This window comes from Dermacentor albipictus, chromosome 2 (genome assembly GCF_038994185.2).
Source record: "Dermacentor albipictus isolate Rhodes 1998 colony chromosome 2, USDA_Dalb.pri_finalv2, whole genome shotgun sequence".
NCBI classification, from domain to species: Eukaryota; Metazoa; Arthropoda; class Arachnida; order Ixodida; family Ixodidae; genus Dermacentor; species Dermacentor albipictus.
The window spans coordinates 71,596,696-71,621,239 of NC_091822.1; the positions used below are offsets into that span (position 1 = coordinate 71,596,696).

General features: G+C 44.5%; 1 protein-coding gene across 3 annotated transcripts in view; it reads right to left on the reverse strand.

Moving 5' to 3' along the window:
- LOC135908197 (monocarboxylate transporter 12-like) overlaps positions 1-24,544 on the reverse strand; it is a 66,551-nt gene that overhangs the window by 36,210 nt on the left and 5,797 nt on the right. For 2 of the 3 annotated variants that reach the window (XM_065439950.1, XM_070533671.1), the window contains exons 2-3: positions 19,245-19,515; positions 4,933-5,076 (exon numbers count right to left, since the gene is read on the reverse strand). In XM_065439950.1, the coding sequence (XP_065296022.1) occupies positions 4,933-5,076; positions 19,245-19,416 (316 nt within the window). In that variant the 5' untranslated portion in view covers positions 19,417-19,515. Of the gene's footprint in view, positions 1-4,932; positions 5,077-19,244; positions 19,516-22,578; positions 22,680-24,544 lie in introns of those variants that run through there. The other variant, XM_070533670.1, reaches the window with a different exon arrangement.

Below are 24,544 nucleotides of genomic sequence, written 5' to 3' on the forward strand. Positions count from 1 at the left end.
TCTTTGCAGAACATCCCACAAAATGTTGCAGTCTCCATTGTTACACGCCTCTAGGATCTCTAAAAATCTACTATAACGGTCACCTCTCTACTGTAGATATTTCAATACACTGAGTAAAGACAAGTAAGTTATTGCTCAGACACGTGCCGATTCTGAAGACATTCTGCAGTTTTTCCAATATGCCATGGTTCTTGGCCCTGCGCACACCTTTAATCAATTCGCGCGCATTGCTAACCTGTATATTACCGATGCAATGGTCAATGGTCTATATGAGCGAATTCTATCTTTCCGCCCTTAACTTTATAAACATAAATTCATTCTACATTGTCGCCAACTCTCTGGTGTCCGTCTATATTTTGGTTCTTTTTCTGCTGCGTTCAGCAGAGCTTGCTCACTTTTTGTCTTATATCATTATTAAGCCTAACGAGAACTTCATCTAACCCTGTGGCTGTGCGCTAAGGAGTTTTCTCTTCGGCTTTCTGCCAACTCAGAATTGTCAGAACCAGCTCCTTTTGCATCGGGTTCTCTTTCATGCTCTTTCATTTTCTCGAATAGGGCCTCGTCATTTCCTTCGAAAGATTCTGCTGTTACGTTTCGGGTGTAATGTATACCACGTCCAATTCCAGTTTGTTTCCATCTTTGTCTAGGATATGTTGTATCGTTGAAGGCTTCCTGCCTAGTAAATTTATGTGGTGCCCAAATATTGCAGCTGGAGACTCCTTTTTCTCACGTATTTCTGACAACCAACTTCCACTTTCACTTTTTAACTTTGCTGGCCGCGGTAAATGAACCATAGATTTTCTCTCCCGGTATATTTTCCATTGTTTTGGCTACTTCCTGCGGCAACTGCACTTTTTTGGCCACCAGCTTTTCGGTTGCTTCTTTTTTCTTTCCAACGACCATGAAGCCTCTCTTTTCGTATTTTTATCGTAATTCCATTCAGAAGGTCACTATATTCACAATCTTTGCTTAGCCATTTGCTAAGTTCTTCCTAGGCTCTTGTGACTACATTTGTTATTTGGTGAGAGTTCCAGTTGGCCATTCTTCGCTGCTTGCTCTCTTACCCAAATACATATCGCATATTCAAAACGATGCGCTTTTTGTCACTCTCTGCTATACTCTTCCTTGTCAATGACCATTTCTCTCAATTTATCATAAATTTCTTCTGTTTTCAAAGAGTAATAAATTGTCGATTGCTGGTTTCTCACACCCCATGTGGTCTACCCAACATACGTAGGCTATGTATTCACGATAACGAAGCTATATTGCTCACAGAGATCTGGCATTGACTTCCCATTTTTGTCAGTATAGCCATCTAGGTCGTCTACGTGGGCATTTATGTCAGTTAATAGGATAATTTCGGCATCATTCCCGTAACCCTTAATATCAGAACGTTGGCATACCACTAACTCTTGATTCTTCTCTGCTCAATTATTTCCGGTCCACAAAGACGTTTTGCCTTGCGAAGTTTTCTTTCCACTCATTGGGCATGACAACCAATGATGCTGTTGACATTTGGAACTTACTATCTTCCATTTGGCTCCCAGGTAAATGAGCATTCCGAGTCCCCCTCATTTTTTTTCCAATTTAGTTCCTTTGCACCCTTCCAAAATATAATTGTGAATCACTCATGTCTCATCCGAGTCTGTAAGATGCCTCCCTGTAACAGCATACACGGCAATTTGTTCTCTATTTTAACTGATCCTCAAATTCTACCTATTTTTCCTTCCTTCGGGCGCCCTTCATGATTATGTAGCGTACTGCACAGCGAGCTTTTGCCTTTCTTGTTTTCCTCCTACTTCTGTCATTGTCGGCGATGCCATTCTGAGGTTCCCCTAGGGGACCTTTATTACCTCCCCTGGACTCCTGAGCACCCGAGGGGGCCATCGGGTGCTCAGGAGCAACTGCGCGACCAGCATGATACCAGCCCACTTCTCGTCTAAGCCTGTAATTGAAGTCGATCCCGTCTTGTTGAAAAGCCGCATACATTCTCGCTTCCATGTGTGCTACTACAACCTCAAAACTGTTCTCTCGGCTTATTGCGCATATAGCCTGATCAGCAGCCATAACGGCTATTTGTACGCGACTGGCACGTACAGGCAACTCCGGCACCAGGCACACCACGATCCGCAGCTGAGGGGACCTCTCGCGCCAGTCGTCTAACTCCGTCGCCACGCGCGGAGCTAGCGCTGCCCATTTAGCACGGCATTTCGCCCATCTGCTACTACTATAACGTAGCGTCCATGAGCGTTTTCCGCTAGTTTTTGTTTTGCTCGTTCCATGACAAATCCCAATATCCACCTTGGAAATGTTCCTTCCGTCACTCTTTTTTATTCTTTCGCCCTCTCCGCAATGGTCTCTGAATACCTAGTGAAGTTTGTGTCGCCGATGATTATCACCCCTTTACTCTCGCCTATTGGCGAGTCCTCTCCCTGCTTCACTTTGTCGTCATTTTCGGTGTGATTCGCTTGACAAGGGGCCTGGACCCCTGCGTTCCTGCTTTTCCTTTGTGGCCGCTTCAAGGCAGGCGAAGCTCTTTCCAGCTACCCCCACCCCACGTTGCATGCATTCCACTGGCTTTGCTGACACTCTATGTCCTCTCACGTCGGGATACGGTGTTCCATGGTCACAGTCATTCTCCTTCATGACGGTGGCTATGTTCAGCCTTTCTTCGGCTGCTTGAAGTCTTTAAGGCCGTTTGATGACAAACAGTTGAGTCGAACATGTGGACTGCCATGTCGAGTCTCTTGTTTAGACTTGTTGAGTCCCAACTTGTTCCTTTTCTGGTCATTATAGCAATGACGACCAGAACAGAAACAATGTAGCAAATTCCTATACACTAGCGCAATCAGCTTGGCGGGAATTTCTACCAAGTATCACAAACTCGCTCACAACGATCATTTATTACATGAAGAGGCAAATAATTTTAAAAGAATCAAGAGCACTGAACGCAATTTTGATGAAATGATACTAAATTTATGTAGCTCACAAGCCACCAGTTCAGAAAGCTTGAGCTGGAAAAAGGAAGAATAATCTGACAGCTACAGCGCATGCAAGAGTTGTTTTCTTATGAAGTGCGGTCACTACACTTGAAGCTGTATTTTATTCTGCTATGCGGCTGTTGGTATTTGTCGTCGCACTTGCCAAAACGGGTCCTAGCTTCTCACTCAGAATCATTTTGTCGACCTTCTTTCGACTCGTTCACTCCCTCACTTGTGTACAAATACACCTTCTTGGCTTGTTCAAGACGCGTCATTTTTGTTAGCATCCAATTTGCTTGAAGCTCGTGCGCAAGCTTGGGTCACTGTAAGATCAGGATTATTGTAATGACCGGCATCCAGCTGAATTCAAGCTTGTTCTTTCTGCAGGAGTTTTGTTCAGCTGGAGCATCGGATAGAATCGAAGAGACAGTGTCACTCATTAGGCGCAGTTGCACCTTGGGAATGGGCACAATACGCTCAATAAAGTTCTCCCCGAAGAGGCGCTCATACACGGTTAACGTAGAAGCACTTTTTCCGCATGGCTGTGTACAAGCTCACGTTTCTCGTAAAGTTCTAGGTCTCGTGGTGTCCAAATCAGTAATATTTGAACGCGTGGCTTGCAAATTTGAAGCCGAAGTTGTGATTCAATGCAAAGTAAGTAGTGCCCCTCCACATAGTTTTCTTCTGGCCCCTTACGCTCTCCCTCGAGGCTTGAAAAGCTCCGTATTCATAAACATCACCCACAGTAGTCGCTTCCATGCCTGAAGTTCAAAGTGAATTACAGAAACTCGCAGGACTACCGTGGCTGCGAGTGCAGCGCGTTGTGTCATCAGCGTGCTAAGAGACGATATAAATAAGCATTTTCAAAATTACTCAGTGAAGCAAGAGACATCACACGTTTATGCACTGTGGCAACAACCTTTAAGCAATGTATACAGGCGTATATTGTATACACATGTATACAATATGTTACAGGCGCACAGTAACGACATAATCGTTAGCAAACGACGTGTGCTTCGCTACAGGCCTATGGCCACGGCGCCACTCTGCGGTCATGATGGGAAGAAACAGCGAACTACGGCGGTCCGCACACCTACCCATTTGGCCACCGTATCGTTACCATACACTCCTCGTCACCCCATTGTCCTCATGTCGTAGTCGCGCTCTCCTCTTTATTCTATTGTCATCAATAAAGGCTTGCCATTAAAGGATTGTCATCTCATTGTAGTCATGCCCACGATGGCGTACCGACAATGCCGCTCCACTGCGTTATTTTTTCGTCGTCATTCCACAATCGCCACTACGTCGGTGCCATACAGTCGTAGTTATGCGGCCATGCTCGTGAGCGACCATGACAAGCGAGTGCCATGACCAAGGGGGACGATATGGCAGTATATGGCATATTTAGCCGAAACAACACAGGTTTCAAAATGACCGATAAAGAAGGTAAATATCCGTCACTTCAGAAATACGTTGTGTCACTACATTGCCGGAATGCTAACTGCATTATTAGGCACATTCATGGTGAGATGAGGTCTGTCGTGAATTCTTAATTGTGCGATCTTTGCGCAATCAAAATATCGTCACAATTTTTCTGGCAGCTAACGAAAATTTATTTGCCATTGCGATGTGCAGCTTTCATCATGGCAAGAACTGCTGTGATACAGCCAGTCAACGTACCAAAGCACACAATTTGCCGGCCTCGTATAGGCGGTAAGTTTGTTAAATATCTGACGCGTCGTTTTCACGAAAATCTTGGTTCGGTTTGATTACCGTGAATGCTGTCCTTGCAAAAATACTTACAATACCAACGCCGTCAACTTCATAAGAATGGTTATTGTTAATGTTCAGCAGGGTAGATGAGCGACGCGAGAGGCAAACAGCTTCATTAAAGGAAGTGAGTCGTATGAACAGGGATAATTGTCAAAGTGAAGGAAATGGGAGATCTTACCGTGAATAACGCCTACTGTTATTGTCATCCAGAACATGTTGGGAGCAAAAGCCGCCGTGATAAACGCCGCAGATGTAAGAATCGTGCTATGCAACACGATGTAGAAGGTCTTGATTCGTCGTTGAAGGGCATAGACGACCAGTCCTACGAATAGAAAGGCCTTATTCATTATTTGTAATTAGTACATGAAGTGCACGCTTATGAGAGCTGAAGTGCTCAGCCCTGCCAAAGATGCGTTCAGGTGTTCAAGATCACTTGAGGAGTCCTGCGCTTGTCGCGGTATTGTTGTTTATATTAGGGTACACACCAGGAAAAAAGAAGGGCTGACAGAAATTTACTTGGACACGACAAAGTACACGTTTCACCAAAACTACTCAAGTTTTTCTACGATTGAAAGGCGTGCGATTGCACCATGATTCCTCACTTCCCAGCCGTCGGGCCGCCGAAACTAATGATAACAACCAGCAAAGTAGTTATACTTAAGTGGCAACGGCTAATTGCGCATACAGGGCCAGTTAATTTCCATCGCGTTTAGTTCCAATCTATTAACCGGACCACGTTCTTCCGCAAAAGCGATTGTCGCATCGACGCCAAGAGACTTCTTTCTTTTTCTTGCACAGGTTTTCTCCGCTTGTGGTTATTTAGGTACAACTCGCGGGGGGCGTCTCGTACAACAGCGGGGGGCGTCTCGTGTCATGTTGGCTGCAGCGGTGGAGCGCATCGTGCACGAAGGCCTGAACGGTCTTCTGTTTTACAGGTTGGTCTATCTCTGTAATTTGAACTTTCCTATTCTTGCGCTCCGCTGCTGCCGCTGCCAAACTGCTTGTCTGTGTCTGCTGCCAAACTGATTGTCTGCGTTAATCCTTAATGCGTATTAGCCAATGTAGCTCTACCATTTCTTACATGTGCTGGTGATTGTGGCTGTACGTAAAAGCTGCCTACAATGTCCCGATGTTGCACGTGCCGTTTAGTTATCGGTGAGCGTGACTCAGTTCTGACGTGCTCTGACTGCGGATTTCTTTTTCATATTGGTCAGTGTTGGGCCGTGAATGAGGCCAAACGAGGAGCATTCAAGAAAAATTGGAAGTGTGAGACATGTCAAGGGAAAGGAAGCAAAAGTGTTGCGCCTCTACAGGGTCAGGTAAAAGATCTGGAATTCATGGTGAAGCTGGTAGAATTGGATAAGAAGCTTAATTTTCTTTTGGACTTGCCAAGTAAAGTAAGTGGCATTGAGAAATCTATCCAAATGCTGTCTGACCAATTTGATGAAATTAAGAGACGTCTGGACTGTCACGGAAAAGACATCAACAATGTAAAGCGTAGGGTGGAAAAGATGGAAGGGGCTCTAGCCCCTGAGGACCTCAGCAAACTTAGGGATGGCATTGACGCTCTTGAATGGCACAGCAGACGCCTGAACCTTGAAATTCATGAAGTTCCTGAGACTGAGGGTGAGAACTTGTTATCTCTGGTGAACGAAATAGCACAACAACTTAAAATCGAATGTCTATCTGAGCAGTACGTTGTGGCTATACACAGGCTGCCAGCTAGGTCGGGCAGGACACATGGCATAATTGTGCGCTTCGCGCGTCAGGAACTGCGAAATGCCTGGCTTGCTAAGAAACGATCACTTAGAGATAGTTCCATGAAAGTTTTTATTGCCGAGAACATGACAACTCGATCTAGAAAGCTTCTGGCTGCCGCTAAGGAATGGGCAAAACATTCCGGGTATAAGTATGCATGGCACGCGAATGGGCATGTGCTTGTACGCAAAGAAAATGGCGCCCAGGCTGTAGTCAATAAGCACGAGGATGAGCTTTCGACTCTTACTTAGTATTCCTTGCTAATGTTCCTTGCTGTTGATCTTATTTCTTTTTCAGCACCATGAATCACTTAAGGCCGGTTTCTAAACAAGAATGGTTTGCCCACATAGAAGCTGAACAAAAGGGAATTAGTTGTGTTCATATTAACGCTCAATCCGTTTCCAGCAAAATAGAAGAACTGGAAAGCCTTTTTGTGGGGATAGATAAGCTGTGTGACGTTGTTATGATAAGCGAAACCTGGTATTGCGAAACTTCTGCGCATGAAAACATTTTACCTTATTAGGATAAGAAGACGCGGGGGTGGTGTGTGCCTATTAATGTCTGACCTTATACCTTGTGATATACTTCCTAATTTATCGCGTACAACCAGTGATTACGAAGTGCTATGTGTTCATTCAGAGAAAGACCTTTTTGCTTTATGCTACCGCCCTCCTTATGGTGTTCTTGCCCATTTTCTTGAATTTTTTGATGATCTGTTATTTTTTGCTAATGAAAACCGCCTAAACATAATTATTGGAGGAGATTTTAATGTAAACATTGGCGCGGATACAGTTCGCCGGTCCGAGTTTGAAAGGGTATTCATTTCAAATGGTTGTTTAAATACAATTCACTCCAGCACTAGAGTAACAGAAAATACGGAAACTACGCTTGATTTGTTTATAACGAATTACTCTCCTCAGTGTATCGTAAGTGCTGTTTTGAGTAGTGTTATAAGTGACCATATGCCTATTTGCATGTTTGTCAAAACTAGAATAGCTAGCACCTCGCACAGAGACACAAGCGGAACCTTCCAGAAAGTAACCGAGGAAACCCTAACATCTGTTCAAACAGAGCTGAAGCAGATTAACTGGGATGATGTTTTACAGGAACATGATGCTGAATCAGCGTAAAATATTTTTCTTAGCAGGTTTGTTACCGTGTATAAAAAGCATTTTGTTTACAAAGTTAACAGGACAAAAAAATGCCTCAGGAAGCAATGGTTAACGAATGCTCGTTGTAAAAGAATGAACAAGCGTGACAAACTATATGCTAAATTCATCAAAACCCAAGAGCCTCTGGATTTAAAAACATTTAAAATGTTTCGTAAGAAATTAAGCAAAGAGCTACGGAAAGCACGTGATGCTTATATTCTGCAGATGTTTTCGTCTTGTATGAATGAGTCAAAGAAACTATGGAATAGACTAAATGCTCTTATGAACAGAAATCAGAGGAGTGATCCAATTGAACAAATTAGTTTAAACGGTAGATTGTTGGTAAAGGAGGATTTGGCAAACGCTTTCAATGATTATTTTGTACACAGAGTCTCTAAGCTCAAAATACCCAAGGAGGTGGAGACACAATTAGTTGTGGACCCCATACCTAGAAATATTCATCCTGTGTACAACAAAGGCAGAAGGGACGCCAGGGCCAAATGCATTCTGGGTAAACTGCACCAACAACACAGCTCAGCTCTTTTTGTCGATGCGACTCGTTATGGATCGGGCAACCGCTACGCTATTGCCGTGGTCGATGAGAGCGGTAAATTAATAAGTGCGGCGTCACTAAGAACGAGCTCCATTCATGCCGCCGAAGAAGCAAGCATAGCACTTGCAATTACAATGAGGAGAGGCTCCACAATTTTCTCCGATTCCCGTACAGCTATTAGGAATTACTCAGCCGGCTTCATCTCACCGGAAGCACACAAGCTACTTAAACACAGTATTAATACTCATAATTACGACCAACTGGATAGCTCACACCTAGTCTGGTTTCCGGCTCATCAGGGCCACTCGGTCAGCCCCAGTGGCTGCAATCCTAACGAGCAAGCTCACTCTGCTGTGCGAGGTCTCACATGCCGCGCATCAGATCAGGAACTGCTCCAGGATGACTGCGGCTCCTACAAAGACCCACTTACTACTTTTCACGAGATCACCTCACACTATAGGGACGGCAGAAGATTTTTTCCTCCCCCCCATCAGAAGCTCAACCGAGCTCAGGCAGTCACATTAAGAATGATTCAAACTAAATCTTATCCCACACCTTTTGTGCTTAACAAAATTGACCGGGACTTTCCCGCGGAATGTAAAAGTTGTGGACACACTCCGTGTCTATTTGATCATATGTTCTGGCTGTGCCCCAACCAAAGGGCTTCGGATCTCAACAGTGAGGAGGACTGGAGTCGGCGCATATCCAGCGATGTCCTCCAAGATCAACTCCTGGCCGTCCGGAGAGCTCACGACATCGGGAAAGCCTTTGGCCTACCGGTGCCTACGTGGGCGGAGCCACCAACATAGCCCGGGGGCTTGTGCCCTCGGACCCTAGTTTCTCTGGACTAAAATAAAGTTCTTGCCATGCCATGCCAGAGACGTTGACCTCAATCATCCCATGGCGCACTATGTGCACATTACCCCGAACGCAAACACAATATTTTTTCAGCCACTCATGCCTTCGGATGTATGTTCTGTGTACCTAAGACTCAAGACATCTCGCAGCTGCGATGCCGATGGTCTTCAGATTCTACCTATAAAATTTGTTATATATGATATAGCCCCTATTTTGACACATATTTATAATTTGTGCATTTCCACAGGCGTATTTTCAGAAAATATGAAGGTTGTTAAGGTAGTACTATTATTTAAAAAGGGTAATAAATTAGATATAAAAAATTATCGCCCGATCTCGATCCTCCCTGTTTTTTCAAAAGGTCGTGAAAAAATTATTCTAAGTCAGTTGTCTTCGTTCTGTGAAAAGTACAAGATAATTTCAAATGCTCAATACGGTTTCCGTAAAAACAGGTCGACTGAATTAGCTCTTCTCGATCAAAAGGAATTTATATTGCAGAACTTCGAACATAAGCTAGTAACAGTAGGCATATTTGTCGACTTTACACAGGCCTTTGATCATATTATTCACAACATTTTATTCTACAAACTAGAAAAATATGGGATTAGAGGCATTCCACTTCAATTATTAAAATCTTATCTTAATAACAGACGCCAGTTTGTTTCTGTAGGCCACAATACATCGGTAACCAAAGAAATACTTTGTGGCGTCCCACAGGGTAGCATTTTGGGCCCGTTGCTGTTTAACTTATATGCTAACGATATTACTTCCATCTACGAAAAGGCGAAATTTATAATTTACGCAGATGACACAAGTGTTTTCATCTCGTCCGGTTTTTGTACCAATTTAATTAGTATGGCAAATGACTTCTTGCGCAGCCTATCCTATTGGTCCACTGAGAACTGTCTAAAAGTAAATACGGCGAAAACAAAGGCCGTAATTTTTCATACCAAAGGCATGAGTCTTCTTCCTCCAGATCTAACATTAGCGTATAGATCCACAAATATAGAACTCACTCTTTCTGCAAAGGTGTTAGGGGTTCACTTCACGAGTACCATGCAATGGGACGACCATATAAGCATTGTACTCCAAAAACGTAGCCGCATAACAGGTGTTTTAAATCGCTACAGATATACTTTACCCGTCTCTGTAAAATTATTAATTTTTAATGCCTTATTCGTGTCTCACATACATTATGGGCATCTTGTATGGGGCACCACAACTGAATGTAACTTGAGTAAATTATTTCGTATGCAGAAGAAAATAATACGTGTCATCGCTAATGTACCGTTTGCCGCCCATACTAAAAACCTGTTCAAGAAATACAACATTGCGACAGCCCATAACATCTATTACTGCAGACTATTACGCGAGTATTACTTTAATACCAAACATAACAATACTTTACTTGTAGAACTTGCAAATCTATCCGTCAATTCATACCGTTATTCAACTCGTACACCTGAAGTCTGGAAGGTTCCGCGCTCTAGAACTAACTACGGTTGTCAAATGTTGTGTAACAACCTTCCAAGATTACTGAATTTATACGACAGAGCAGGCTTCAATTTACAGGATTTATCACAGTCAGCATTTAAAACTCTATCGCTTTCACTTTAGAGCACGTTCGTTAATGATTAATAATGTGTGTTATGTTCCTCTTTTTTTGTCTATGTTAACAAGTGTATATCATTTATTTATTTCAATGCCGCAGTGTGTTTTGCATTGTTATTGTGGAAATATTTCACTGTTCTTTCATATACTGCATAACTGCAATGTTTTATGGCCACTAGATAAATGTAATTTATATGGCGCTTGATGTGTAACCCCATGCAGCCATATTGTACCTAAGGGGGTGAGGTTACCTTAAGCCGCGTCTGTGCGGCTTTTTTCCCTCATCCACCTCCATTTACCGCTCCTCTGTACATGTGTGTGTGTAAATGGAAATCAATAAATCAAAATCAAATCAACTACTACACAGAATGCAACGCAGTAGTGAAGCACGCTTCCGCAACATCTAGTGGAGGCTGACGGTTCGAGGCGCGTGGCATTGGTATCGCCGGCCTTGAGTTCGCCGTCGCAACCCTGCGTAAGGCCTCCACCCCTCTTTCCTTTGTCGAGCGAATTACCTTTCTCTAAGAGAAAAAAAAAGGTCATCACTTTTGCCTGTGATGAAGTGTGACACATTCGGTAGAACTGCCACCTGCGGTAAAGCAATGTTGTCTCGGAGACTCTCTTGTGCGCAGGTTCTCCTTGGAGGTGGACAAGCTTCCAGATCCTCTTGCATCGGCCATTGGTCTCACTCACGGCCACACCCTGAGATTATCTGGACAGTAGCGTTAAGCAACAATGTGGAAACGGCCACTGACGTAAGGAGTCGACTGAACGTGCAGCAAGGTGCCGCCTAACGCTAGAACGACCATTGCAAGGGCCGACTTTCTCCATGGATGGCTGAGACAACGGCGACAAACAACGATGAGGGAACCAGCGTTCCTCGCAACTCTCTGCCTATTGTCTCGGCTATACGCGAGATCTCATTTAGCTGGAACAGTAAGTCACCTTATTTGGGGCGGTCACCGTCACACTGTTAGGCTCAAGCTCTTGAAATTCTAATACATGCACGGCCCATAAATATATTTTTCCCGTTTTCATCTGTTTGTTTGCCTCCTAGAGTGGTTCAGACATATTACGGGGGGGGGGGGGGGGGTGGAGGTTTGGCCAAGTCTCGTATGAATTAAGGAAATAATTAGTCAAGTGTAAAAAGGAGCACTATTGAGACATTTTGATTCACAATGCCCGATTTCATCGTCGTGCTTTCACCGGTGAAGGTCACCTTGACTGGTCGTAGTCGTGTCAGCGCCTTACCCACGGGCCAACGAAAGCGTCGAGCTTGCCGCTCGGTGCAGTAAAAACAGCCGCTATTCTTAATTAAAAGTTATGCAGATTCTCCCAAATCTTGGAATAAATGTGAAGCTAAGCCTTCGTGAAGCGGTTGATGAAACTATATAGATTAGTCCACTTCATTGCTGCTTATTTGGTGTGAAGTGGTGCGCTAGAATGGTATTCTCACGCACCAGCGCTGCGTAGTATGAAAACATTCATATTGCTTCGTAATTCTTAATTTAAGATTATTAATTTTTACGTATCGCGCTCTTGTTGGCTGATACCCCATTGTAGGTATGTACCACAGTATTAAGCTTATCGTAACAAACACAGCGACACGCTTTTTCACCAATTCCCCGTTAGTGCTATGTGCTATAGTATGGAAATTATAATCCCTTTCAACAAGGCCCGATCAGCTAAAAGAGCTAGTTGACTTTCACACTACGGAAGTAAACACGCGAATGTGGCCTAAAGTGTTTCATGACCTGATAGACGAGAAAATGCAGATCGTTAATAGAGGAGAAGGGCCATGACGTACTCAAACCGTGTACAAGATGCTTCTTTCCCAATGCATGAAAATCTTTTTTTATATGAAAACAAACCGAAGCATTACCTGTTCAATCCTGAATACAACATCACGGTATTTTGCTTGTCTCCCTTTCTTTCTATCTCCCCCTTCTACTCTGTTTCTCTTTTTATCCCTCTTAACCCTTCCCCCTGCGCAGGGTAGCCAACCGGAACTACCTCTGGTTCACCTCCCTGCCTTTCTCTACATTATTTTGTCTCTCTTTTTTCTCTCTCTTCTGTCATCTGTAAATTGCAGTTTTAGCGATTTAACCGAAGCAATAGAGCGTTGTTTTATCAGTGTAGAGATGCGATATTTTTTGGAGCATGCTGCGAATCACTGTGAAGAAAAAAATTTGATTTCAATCCGCATATTTTGATTGCATTTGATTGCTCCGTACAAAGATGGTGCGCCATATGACATGTTTTTTATAATGGAATACACAGTTTGATGAGTCGAACAATGATTGTCTGCAATTATATCCTTGTTGTTTCGTGTTCAGGGCAATTTTGTAGAGCAGACACATATGGCCAAACACAATTTCCGCCGTACTGGTGACTTCAATTAATTAGGTGTGCGTCGTTGCCTCCAATTTAGGGGCCACAGTAATCGTTTATTTCTTGTTGGCTATTACTCATACGGATGCATTTTTTGTGTTCTTTATAATGTGGTATGTGTGGGTTTTGGGTTGTCTAGCTGGTAAGTTGCTGCTATAGATACCTTGTACGAAGGAAGAAAAAAAATTATCTATTTTTAGAGCGCTGGGTTGCTGTGCTGGGCGACGCCCTTCTTTATTTTCACAGCGATGCTGTTTAAGCTGGTGGTTAGGCTGGCGAAGGTGCGCAACAAAACCTCACCGAGCGATGACGTCATCGCGCCCGCCGGCACCGCTTCACCGTAGCTTTGCCTCCCCGCGCCGTACGGCGGCCGCGCATGCGCAGATGCGCATCTAAGCCGTGACGTAATCATGGGGGTATAAAAGCAGCTCCGCTCCACCGTCGTGCCACCAGAACAGCCGGGTCTCCGATGAAAAGAGAGGTGGGCGACAGAAGAAGAGCGCCAATTGAGAGAAAGAGGAAGCCTGGCGGGAAAGCCGCCACGCCGCTACTCGAGAACGGATGCGACGACTTCAGTCCTATCCCAAATATCACGCTCATGAAACAGTGGTGAGGTTTACTAGTGGGAAGACGCGCTCGACAAAGGTTTGCCTTGTGTAGTTGTGCCATCATACGATGACGATGAAGGAAATGACTGGGACTGAAAATGAAACACCACATTGTGCATATTTTATTGACCGAGTGTTCATTGCTCTTTGGGGACTAACGACGACACCACTGAGAAAACTTGACCGAGTCTCCAAGCGTAAAGGCACATCAACTTAGCCGAACCAAGAATAACCTAGGTGGGGCCCCCACCTTGGCTGTTTTCCTGTCTAAGCTGCCCCAGCTTTTTTTTATTTAGTGAGAGGCTGACGAGTGAACGACAAACTCAGCGGCCAACATAGGCAAGATCCCATGATTGTAGGCAAGGGAAGTTTCGCTTTAATAAGGCACGTGGTTCTTGTTCGCCGCTGCTGTTGCTAGCATGTCATCAGCTGGTATGGGCTGTACAAGGGACTAGCGAAAGCGAATTGCATGGCGAGAAATTCCTGCAACCCCAGCGAGCTCATTGGCCAATAGATGCCCAAAGCAAACTGGCTCAAACCAGTGACGAAAGGCTAGGAGCGCAAACGCATATCGTAGCTCGGCAGCCCCGTGCTCCACGCAAGCGCGGTCGGGGCCGTACAATCGGCACCCAGGAGAAAAGTAACTTACTAGTTCGAGTAAAGCCTGCTTACTTTAATTTGGTGCCCTTGCCCTACCTGCTTAGTGCGCAAACTTACTCATGATTTGGCTTCCTTATGCTAACTTAATGGCTCGCTTTCACTAGGACTCACCTGCAAGTCCTAGTCGGAGCGAGCCCAACTGAAATGTAATGGGACCGAAGTAGGCCCCAGGTCTAGATTTTCAGCGAGTACGCTATTGTAGGAATCGGATTCAACTTTATCCCATAATTCTGTAAGCCCGGCTAAGTCACATGTTCAATTCAGATTTCTGGAGTTAGTTTGTGCGCACTAACCCTCGGCAAATGAGTTCTGCGGAAGCCCACAAGGTGCAGGAAAGTACACGCAAGCGAAAAATTGACATTCAACCGAACTGTAGCACTAAGCTACAGAGGAAACCCACAGAGGTTTGTCAGGGGCAAAGGCCTCACAGTCAGAGGCGTAGCCAAGAGGGAAGATGCTTATGGGGCCCCAGCCCGCTCCCCGAGTCATGCACCACCGACCAAAACATACCCGGCGCCGGAAGTCATTCTGGATTTTCTCTACAATGTCTTCTTCACGCTCGAAAAGACATTTCAGCGCGAACATTGCAAACTTGGGCTGGGTTTCGTGGCACCGCCTATGCACCGGGAGTTACATAACGCAAGGAGCTCCATCCGAGCACAAAGTTTCAGGGGCGTTTTGATAGCATGTGGGCCCGTCGCTGTATCTACGGAGCGCATGGATTTCAATCTCGAAACATTATGGGTAGCAATCTCTTATAAACTTTTGAAGCGGAAGGTGCCTTGATATTTCCAAAGTCGTGCTTTAGGTTATCAATTCCGCAACTTTGTGGGTTTAATGTTGTAATAAACAATTGACGCCCAAAGGGGCATCAACTTTTCTAAAGTCCTACATCGGACCATACAATGAGGCAAGTCAAATCAATACACTATCAGACAGGCGGACAAAGCACGCAGTGATGTCTGATGAGACTAAGCATAGGGGTGATTCATTTCTGACGTCATGTCACAGAAAAGAGTATCAATCTTTCACCTGCGGCAAAAACATCAATGTCAATACACTAAAGCCAGCAAAGGTAACTACGTTGTTATTTACTTTTGAACTTTGACTTTAATTCGCGAGGACGCATTGAGGCTCTTCAATTTTCTTGTTCTCGATACCCGCGGGCTGCCAGAGCCAGCCATAGCTCATGCGTTTTTCTCGTGTTGCTCCGACCAGCGCTCGGCGCCCGTCTGTGCGCGTTCGTTCTGTCTGGCCGAGTGTATTTTCGGCTGGAAAAGTTTTGCAAGGTTTCTGGATAGCAGACGAGTAAAAGAAACAATTGTCGCTCGCCACCATTACTGTGGGGACTCGACGGATTGCAACGCGTTCGCTTGAGCGCTACCTCTTCGGAAAGCCTTGTTTCGCCGGTGAACGATACTAAGCAGTATGCTCATGCTTCTCTGTGCACCAAGCGCTTCCCGTTTTCTTTGATATTCCTTCGGTAGCCACATTAGGTGCCCAAAGCAGACATTCGATTGCAGCCAACGTGCTTTGCTTTGCGTTTCTTTTTATTTTGGTGCTCTGGCCCCACAAAATAAGAAAAAAATGTTGCTGCGCAGCGAATTGTCGCATGGTGAAAGTTCGATTTCGTTACTTCGTCTTCTTTTGCGTAAAGTAATGGGCCATGGGGCGCTTCAGTTGCCAGATATTCTTATTATGGCGACAGCAAGTATATGAACACTGAAAGCGCATCTCTGCCATGTCGTCGGCCTCATGTCCGAGGACGCATAAAGTCCGAGGACGCTAGCATCGTGACCGCTCTACGCATGCTGCATGTGCGAGGGAAAGCTAGGAGGGTGGAGAGGTGGCATGGGTGCGCCAACGATGGTGGCTCAGTCTTGCGTGAGCGAGGGAGAAAAGCGGGGAGCAAGCGTGCCGCCTTCCGTCACGTGCGATACATCACGGGGGGGGGGAGGAAGGGGGGAGGAGCGGTCCTAAGATACGGTGATATGTGTTTGCCCACCATGTTTATTCGCCTTGTTTGGCGCATTATATAAAGGGCTTTTTCTGAAACATGTAGATTTTTCGGAGATTTAGACGTATATTTAAATATCATTCGCGAGGTTTTTATGTATAATTACATAGAACAATGTTCTCAGTGACATTTTTTTTGCCGTTTATCAAGCCGTATGTTCGTATTTGTCCATTCCATTGTAGCTTCGCATTTCTAATGTACGAGGGCGAGTCAAATGAAAGTGAGCCAACCCACCCTTCGCAATAATGATTCGGTTCATTATTTGAGAGCCATGCGCGTAGCACACAGGCATCTGTCATATAAAAAATTGATATGCAGGTAGGAGGATAATTTTTTTTATTGCTCTTATACATTGCATAATATGTACATGGTTGCTTGAATTAATGGACACACCAAAAGTTCAACAGCGTGATGTCGTGAGGTTTTCAAGAGCTGAAGGTGTTTCCCAAAAAGAAATTAGTCGCCGTATGACAGCCATGTACCTCGAACTTTGCATTTCATAGGCCACTGTGAAGAGTTGGAGCAAACGGTTCACAGAAGGACGTGAAAGTTGCAAAGACGATCCATGGCCGGGCCAAAGCCACCGTGATATCACTCCCAGCACAATTGCAAAGATTGATTAGACAAAAACGGAGGATACGCATCGACGAACTGGCAGAGCATATGAACATCAGCCACGGTTCGGCGCACACCGCAGTTCATGAACACATTGGTTATCGGCTCTTGTGTGCGCAATGGATGCCGAATATTTTGAACCACCGCCAGGAGACGGAGAGGTTGGGCGCTGCCTTGGCTCATTTAATCCGCTATCACAATCAGCGTGACGACTTCTTTTCTGCAGTTGTCATCGCGGACGAATTATGGTGCCCTCTATTACGAGCCTGAAAAACGTCGAAATACTTACAGTAGAAACATTCGAATTCACCACCCCAAAGAAAGCAAAGGCCGACTTTTCCGCCGGAAAGGTTTTGTTGAGTTTCTTTTTTTCGACCGTCAGGGGCCATTACTTGATCGAATTTATTAAACCTAGAGACTACTTATCGTTTCTGGTATTATGGAACGCTGGATCGGCGGCCTATCGCAATCAAGAACATACGACGTGGAAAATTGACGAATAGGATCATCTTGCTCAACGACAGTGCCCGTTCCCACGTCGTTTATGTAATTAACAAAAAAAACTGGCCAAGTTCAAGTGAGAGACTCTGCCACATTCACCATACAGCTCAGACCTGTCACCTTACGAGTTCCACATTTTGGGGCAATTGAAAAAACAGCTCAAGGGAACCAGACTAGTGTCGGACGATGACGTGAAAGAGTCAGTTACAGACTTTTTGAAGCAGTAGCCCAAGGATCATTATGAGACGGGAATAAAGCGACTCATTAGTCAGTGGGGAAATGTATAAATGGTCATAGACTACTTTTAAAGTAAGTACCCCGTTTGTCATCAATTCGCATCGGCTCACTTTCATTTGACTCGCCCTCGTATATCTTGCGTAACTGGTGCTTTCTGTCTGTGCTCTTTGTTGCGACCATAATTTCGGCGCAATTACAATACACGACCGGTGATGTATTGGAACAACGGACAGTGCCACTGAGATTTCTTCCTGGCCGTGGCATATGTACAAAAATGTAATCAAGGTTCTCGAATGACAATTACAGTTTCATTAAAATATTTGTCTTTAACTTGTTCATTTCACGGCCTTTCCATTTTTCACATTAGCGGCGTGCACTGCTCTGCTGATTTAAAACTGATATAGTTGTAAAGTTTGTGTGATATTTTCTTTACTTATTGAATAGACAAAAACATGGAAGCATTGCTATCGGATATTTTGGGCACAACATTAGGTACATACGAGTGTATTTTTTATGAAAAGATAGAAATTTACCTGACAGTGCGTAGCGTTCAAAAATATATTCGCATAACCTTTGGGAATGGCAATGCAGTTATAATTCATACATTTGTTCCCTCGAGAGATGTTATGAGGAGAAGGCCGAGCTGCAAAGTGAGCCCCCCCCCCCCCCCACCCCCACCCCACCGACCCACGAACAATATTTCGGGCTACGCCACTGGTCACAGTTAAAAAAATATTCGTCCTGCTACGGGATTTGAACACGGGACCAACTCCTTTCCGCGGCGGTCGCTCTACCATTACAGTTATTGTAGCGGCAAGTTGAAAGAATACCCATACGTGTTTCTCAGAAACAGAAGCCTCGCAGTTGAAGAAAAATTTATTCTGACCTTGTCTTAACCACGCCTGTATGGGTTTCCGTTAAGTGGATGCCAATTTTTTCCTTTCTTTTATTGACTCTCATTGACCTTGTGCCAACGAATCCGCGAGCTTGTCACAATAGAAAATAAGGAAATAGAAGATGCTGCAAAAAGTTGTGCTTTGCGTTTCTATTTAATCTGTGCTTTCTTTTTTTTTGGTGTTGTAAGCTAAAGCCAACTAGCCCAGCTCTGTGCATTAAAGAGAGGCCAAGTGAGCAGTCCGTGAGTCGGAGTAATCCCGCATGAGTCTTGTTTTTGTGGGTCCGAGCACGACTGAGGTCCGGTGGGTTCTAATTTTTATCAGTCAAAATGGTTAATCGTTTGTCCTCTCTTGGTATGCCTAAGGGCGATATAGTGAATAGAGTCTCATAACTAGTGGTTAGTCAGACAGGCTTAAGTCCGAAGCCAAAAGTACAGTTTTTTTCAGTGCCTGAAAATTCTGACAACATGACGCTGTCAATTCTATTAGTGTATCCTATCTCTCTCGCGACAGTATGTTGCAGATAGTGACAGTGTTCTTTGACAGTGCGTAAGAATGAGTCATGAAGTAGTGTAACAAAGCGACAAGCGCACTGCAAGAGAATGCCACAACTTGGGCACAGCTGTATAAGTACCTGAAAGATGGCTCAGCATTATGGCGACGCTTTTTGGCCAGGAAGCCGTTTCCCTGGTTACGTCGAACTTTTCCACGAACAGCACGAGGAGGAGACCGAACCACGTCCAGGGCATGCAAATCAGAAATGCGGATGCAGCCATTGTAACCGGCACCGTCCAGCAACGATCCATGGCAGTGGTGCCACACGCTTGACCTGAACGACGTCGTGGAAGTTGCCGCAGGTAGATCGTCTCGCACCCGACTTTCCACGGGAGCAGCAAATCACGTAACTGCAAACAATGTTTTGTACTATGTTAGGGTCTAGTATATTTATTTAGGCATTTATCAAGCTAGTACAGCCTACAGTGTCAAAAAGCACAGCAGGCTAGCGTTTCTTTCGGCTCAGACCTTACTTAATGTGACATCAGCGTTTCCTGCCGTGAAAACCAGCATCTTATTATGTGGGTGTTGGTTTTCTGCTTATTCTCAAGTAATCGCGTTCTCCCACTACGCTGAACTGGAAGAGATCCCTGCGGTTAGGGCAATTTTTAAGAGGGAAGGGTGGGTAGCATGGAAAATAATTATTTAAAGCAACACGAAGAATGAAATTTATTATTACCTTGAAACGGTATTTATGATTTGGCTTAATCCAGAAATGGTAGTATGAAAATAAGTTCAGACCTTTTCTTACTTGCGATGTATGGAGCCCACACTCTATACCACATAGTAGTGCATGTTGTGAAAATGGAACTACACATCGACAGACTTCAGCACTCTGTAAGCAGGTTATATTTATCTCGTTAAAACACATAGATGAAAAAAAACTTTTGTTTGCAATTGTTTTAACAACTTATCATGCGAATATTTTTATGGTGGTTGAAAGTTTCAGCATTTAAGTATAATTGATTGGTATAATCTTCGTTCAACTTGAATGACAGCCACATTTCTTTTTCGTCGTGGGGTAGGAGAACCTGCCAGCACCTACATGCTTTGGCGTGACTGCACCGTGGTACTTAAAATGACCTTCAAATTATAAGTCTTCTTATACCATTCATTGTTTTTGCGGAAGTGAATATTTAGGCCGCAGGGGAGAATACCGTTGCTCTGTTAAAGGTTTCACGCTTATAAGGCAGGATTACTCGTTTTAATTGTTCCACCTTGAGATTTTGAATACACTCCGCGATCAAACTTGTGGAACTGATCTCACGAGCGAAGTGACGGAGTGCCACCTACAAGATTTGAGCCATTTCATTTTTTTCTATGCATTTGCACTACCTACTATATAAGCAGTTGGCGCTTGTGAGTACTGTGGCCTACAGTGTAAACCACGTGTCATTGTCGTTGCGACATAGCGGTGCAGATTTAGACGTTCTTTTCCACACAGTACCTTATTCTCGATGCATCCCTTATTGTGGGTATGAACCACGTTAGAAGCTTGTCATGATGAACGACATGTACGCTAATTTCTTCCGCCTCATGCCTGTGATAGGGTAATTACAATGAAGAGTTTATCACAAACACCTATTCAACCTTGTGAACACCAATTTTCACTGCGATGCACGTAATGTAATCCGCGACCAGTGCAGTTTTGCTCGGTATGACCTACGAAATGTACATAATAATACGTTAATTGCATCTATCAAACCCTCGCCCGCCTAACTTTTTCCCACTACCGCCACTACGATAAACAAAATCGTGGGGTTTAGCTCCAAAATGCTGCACAGCAGACCGTGGGAGACACCTTGCCCCATGGGAGCCACTGCTTCGCCCTTTTTTTACTGCTGTGGGCTCAATTTTCTCGTCGTATCATTATCTGCCTGTGTCTGTTGCAGGAATCTCAAATTCTTTTTCGAATTTTTATAAATGAAATAAGGCAGTGCCCCGAATGAATTAGAGCATCGCTCTGACTGAATTGCAGTCGGAGGTATTACATACCAGCTGCAATGTATTTGTTGCAGAGGGAGTAGCTCTGCATAAGCTGTAAGTACACACATAGCTATTACTAAGCAAGGGCAAAGGAAGGCATCTGACCAGGAGTTCAACTCAGGCGGCGGCCTCTTGAGCCGTGTGCGCACTACGAACATATGCCGTAGTTTCCCGAAAAAATAAAAGAGCAATAATTTCGTTGATCGCGTGACTTCTGCATGCATATAACACAGGTTACGTTTGAATAGGCTATGGGCGACCAAATACTACAAACATATCGTATGGGATCTTCGTGGCTGTTGAAAGCTAAAAAATAAATTCAGAATATGATAACAACACTGTTCTTAAGGTTCCTTCGAAAAATAAGGTCCGTGAAGTGTGTGACGCAGTGTCTTTTACTGCCGTATCGCAAACGTAGGTGGCAGTTCGCTGACCATGGTATGCAACCTCGCTCCTCCAATCTTTTGTTAGCAGGAAGGTTTGCTGTGTGCAATTTAGGGATAACCATTTTAACGCTTGGTGCCAGGTACAATATATATATTGGACATATACATATATATATATATATATATATATATATATATATATATATATATATATATATATATATATATATATATATATATATATATATATATATATATATATATACAGCATCCTATGCACGAACGGATGTTAGTCCTGACAGAAGAAAAGGGGGTGCGCGATGAGGTTCCTGAGCAAACCGTGATCAGGCCTAGACGTCCCCGTTATAGCTGCAGAAGCACATTGGCTCAACTAATTGCTTCACGCAAGAAGCTCCAAACAAACGTGGCAACAACGTATTGTATCACTGTGTCTTCAGCTTCCAGCAGTGACACATCACTTGTGCATACATAGACTGGCTACCGGAAACGTACTTGAGGATAAAATACAAATATGCTGTTATTTTACGCGTCCTCTTTACGTGTGCCGTCCCGTAGGCATTACTGTTACGGAGATGCGAAACAGGCACTTAGAGGTATAGCAGATATTCTTTACTTTCGATTCTAGTACCAACGAGGAGGAGTCATGTCACACATACCAAACAAAAATCCACAACTTTTCTTATGACTGATGTTGGCTGAAAAAGCGCGCCAAACTGCTCTGATATCAAAACGGCTGTTTCCATGTTCTAATCGCTACAAAATGCCAACAACGTAAGCTTAGGCAACCACGCGGAATTCGCCCAGATAATAAACAAACCCTCTATATTTCGCCTGTTTTAAATTGTACCAACAGAGAGGCTTCAAATACAAATGTTGCTTAGGGCACACCGTTAACTCTCCGTGCACCACCATATGTATTTACGTGGGAACATTATATGCGCCCCTCAAAATCGTACCGCAGTTCCTTCTTCAGAAATAATACATATAGGCAGAAACGCCGATAGCGTGGCGTAGACATACCTGGTAATCGGACAGGAAAGGCTCTACCGCGTCTACTGTGCCTGCATTACGTTCAATCTGCCTCTATTGAATGGCAATAATGTGTACATTGTGGATGCCCGGCAAATGAGGAAGTTGCCGATGCCTCGTTTTGCTGCGCCAGCCAAGCCGCTCCGCTGATGCCGCACAAGAGAACAACTGCACCCCAAAAGCACGTCAGCGCTGCCACCTGCTCGAATGGTATGAACCCATGCTCTGCTATTCACTTACAAAAAACAGGTGAAACCGAGGTGAAAAAACTCAAATAGAGCCAACGGCAGAATGGAAAAAGCAGAATACGAAAGAGGAGAAATAAATAGGCCATATGTGCTCCCTTCAGCCTCCGGGCAGCCCTACCTCCTCTCTGCGTTGAATTTTCCTACGTCTCGACAGGAGAGGGGTGCGTGTGCCTGTACGAACGTTTCCTCCATCCGATACGTATGACGTTTGGTATGGCTTATTGCGCCTAACGGAGTGCTTACCCTTCTACGGATGCCGGAAAAGAACACCGTGATCCACCTAAAGACCAACGATTAGCTGACGCCGCGTTGCGCAAATTATCGGTAATATGCAGAGCTAACTTGAAATAAACAAATTGAGGTAAAAAATAAACAATGTGGGCAAGATGAAAAATAAAAGAATCCATTTCTACGCCTGTTTATTAGCGGGAAGTGACCCCTTCACAAAGGAAGGCGAACACGACTAAGGCAAACATTGAAGAACGCCTTCTTCTCAAAATCAGCTTGCTTCACCACGTGTTTGAAATATCACTTTAATTGATACGAGGCAAAATAATGCAACTCTTCGTCTGTATAATATTGCGGCAGGTGTAGCGTTAGTGCTTCGTTATCCTGGGCCGAAGTATCTTTTTTTACACCTGGGGATTTTTTAAAGTGAACCTAAAAAGGAGTCCACTATCATTCTTGGAATCCGCCCCTATCGATATGGTATCGCTACGAATCAAACACACAATTTAATCGTCGGTAGCACAAATGCATTGGAAGGCTGCCAGCGTCGTCACTAGTATTTGAACTGCAGTTCATATGTCAACTTACACATTGGCACGGGATACGCAAATGACTGCGGTATCGTGTTTTGACGTTCGTGAATGCAATCTGTGAAAGGTTTTCCACCTCTCTCTGGCACACACACTGAGAGTGGTCACGTCGGTGCGTCCATTTTTCAAGGAACATCAGGGGACGTAGGGTCCTATAACGTAAAACTATTCCAATATGTTTCTATTCCAATCCCCTGACGTCTAATTTGCGTAACCACCGACGCAAGCACTGGGCGGTCACCCGCAGGGTTGTCTGAACAGACCAGTCAAACGGTCTCCTAATACGAATAACATTGCCTACACTGAGCGGCTTGTCGTATCTAATTGGCTGACAAGAGGCGAGGAGAACGCTCAAGTGGACAGGGATTCAGTGGGGCAGAGCCAGTGCACTGAAAATCGATAACCGGATGAAGACGGTGGTGCCGGCATCTGCGATTGGTCGGCTTTCCCTCACTTAGCTTGCTGCGGGGCTCGTAGACAATCGCGGCGGCATGCAACGGAAGCTTAATGACGCTAAAACTCACCCTCAGCAAAGAAGAGTTGGCAGAATGAGGTGGTAAACGTGCCGAAAGAGCTCGAAAACGTTACACGGCCACGCAAAAAGTTTTAATATACGCAAATACACCCATGCTATCCGGCAGGTGCGAGTAGCCAGCGTCTTGGCGATCGGCAGCAGTCATCTTTTATTGCATTCGCAACGGGGCAGCCTGCGGCTATTCCGAAGAAAATTCAGTTTTGTTCGGCATATTAATGCATCTTTATCGCGTACACGTCACTCTGACGCGGTGAGTATGTGCGGTTTTGTGACGTCGCGTGACAGGCAGGTGAAGTGGGTTCAGCCCGATTTTACCAATAGCCGAGGGCTAAAGCGAAAAGGGGTCGAATCAGAAA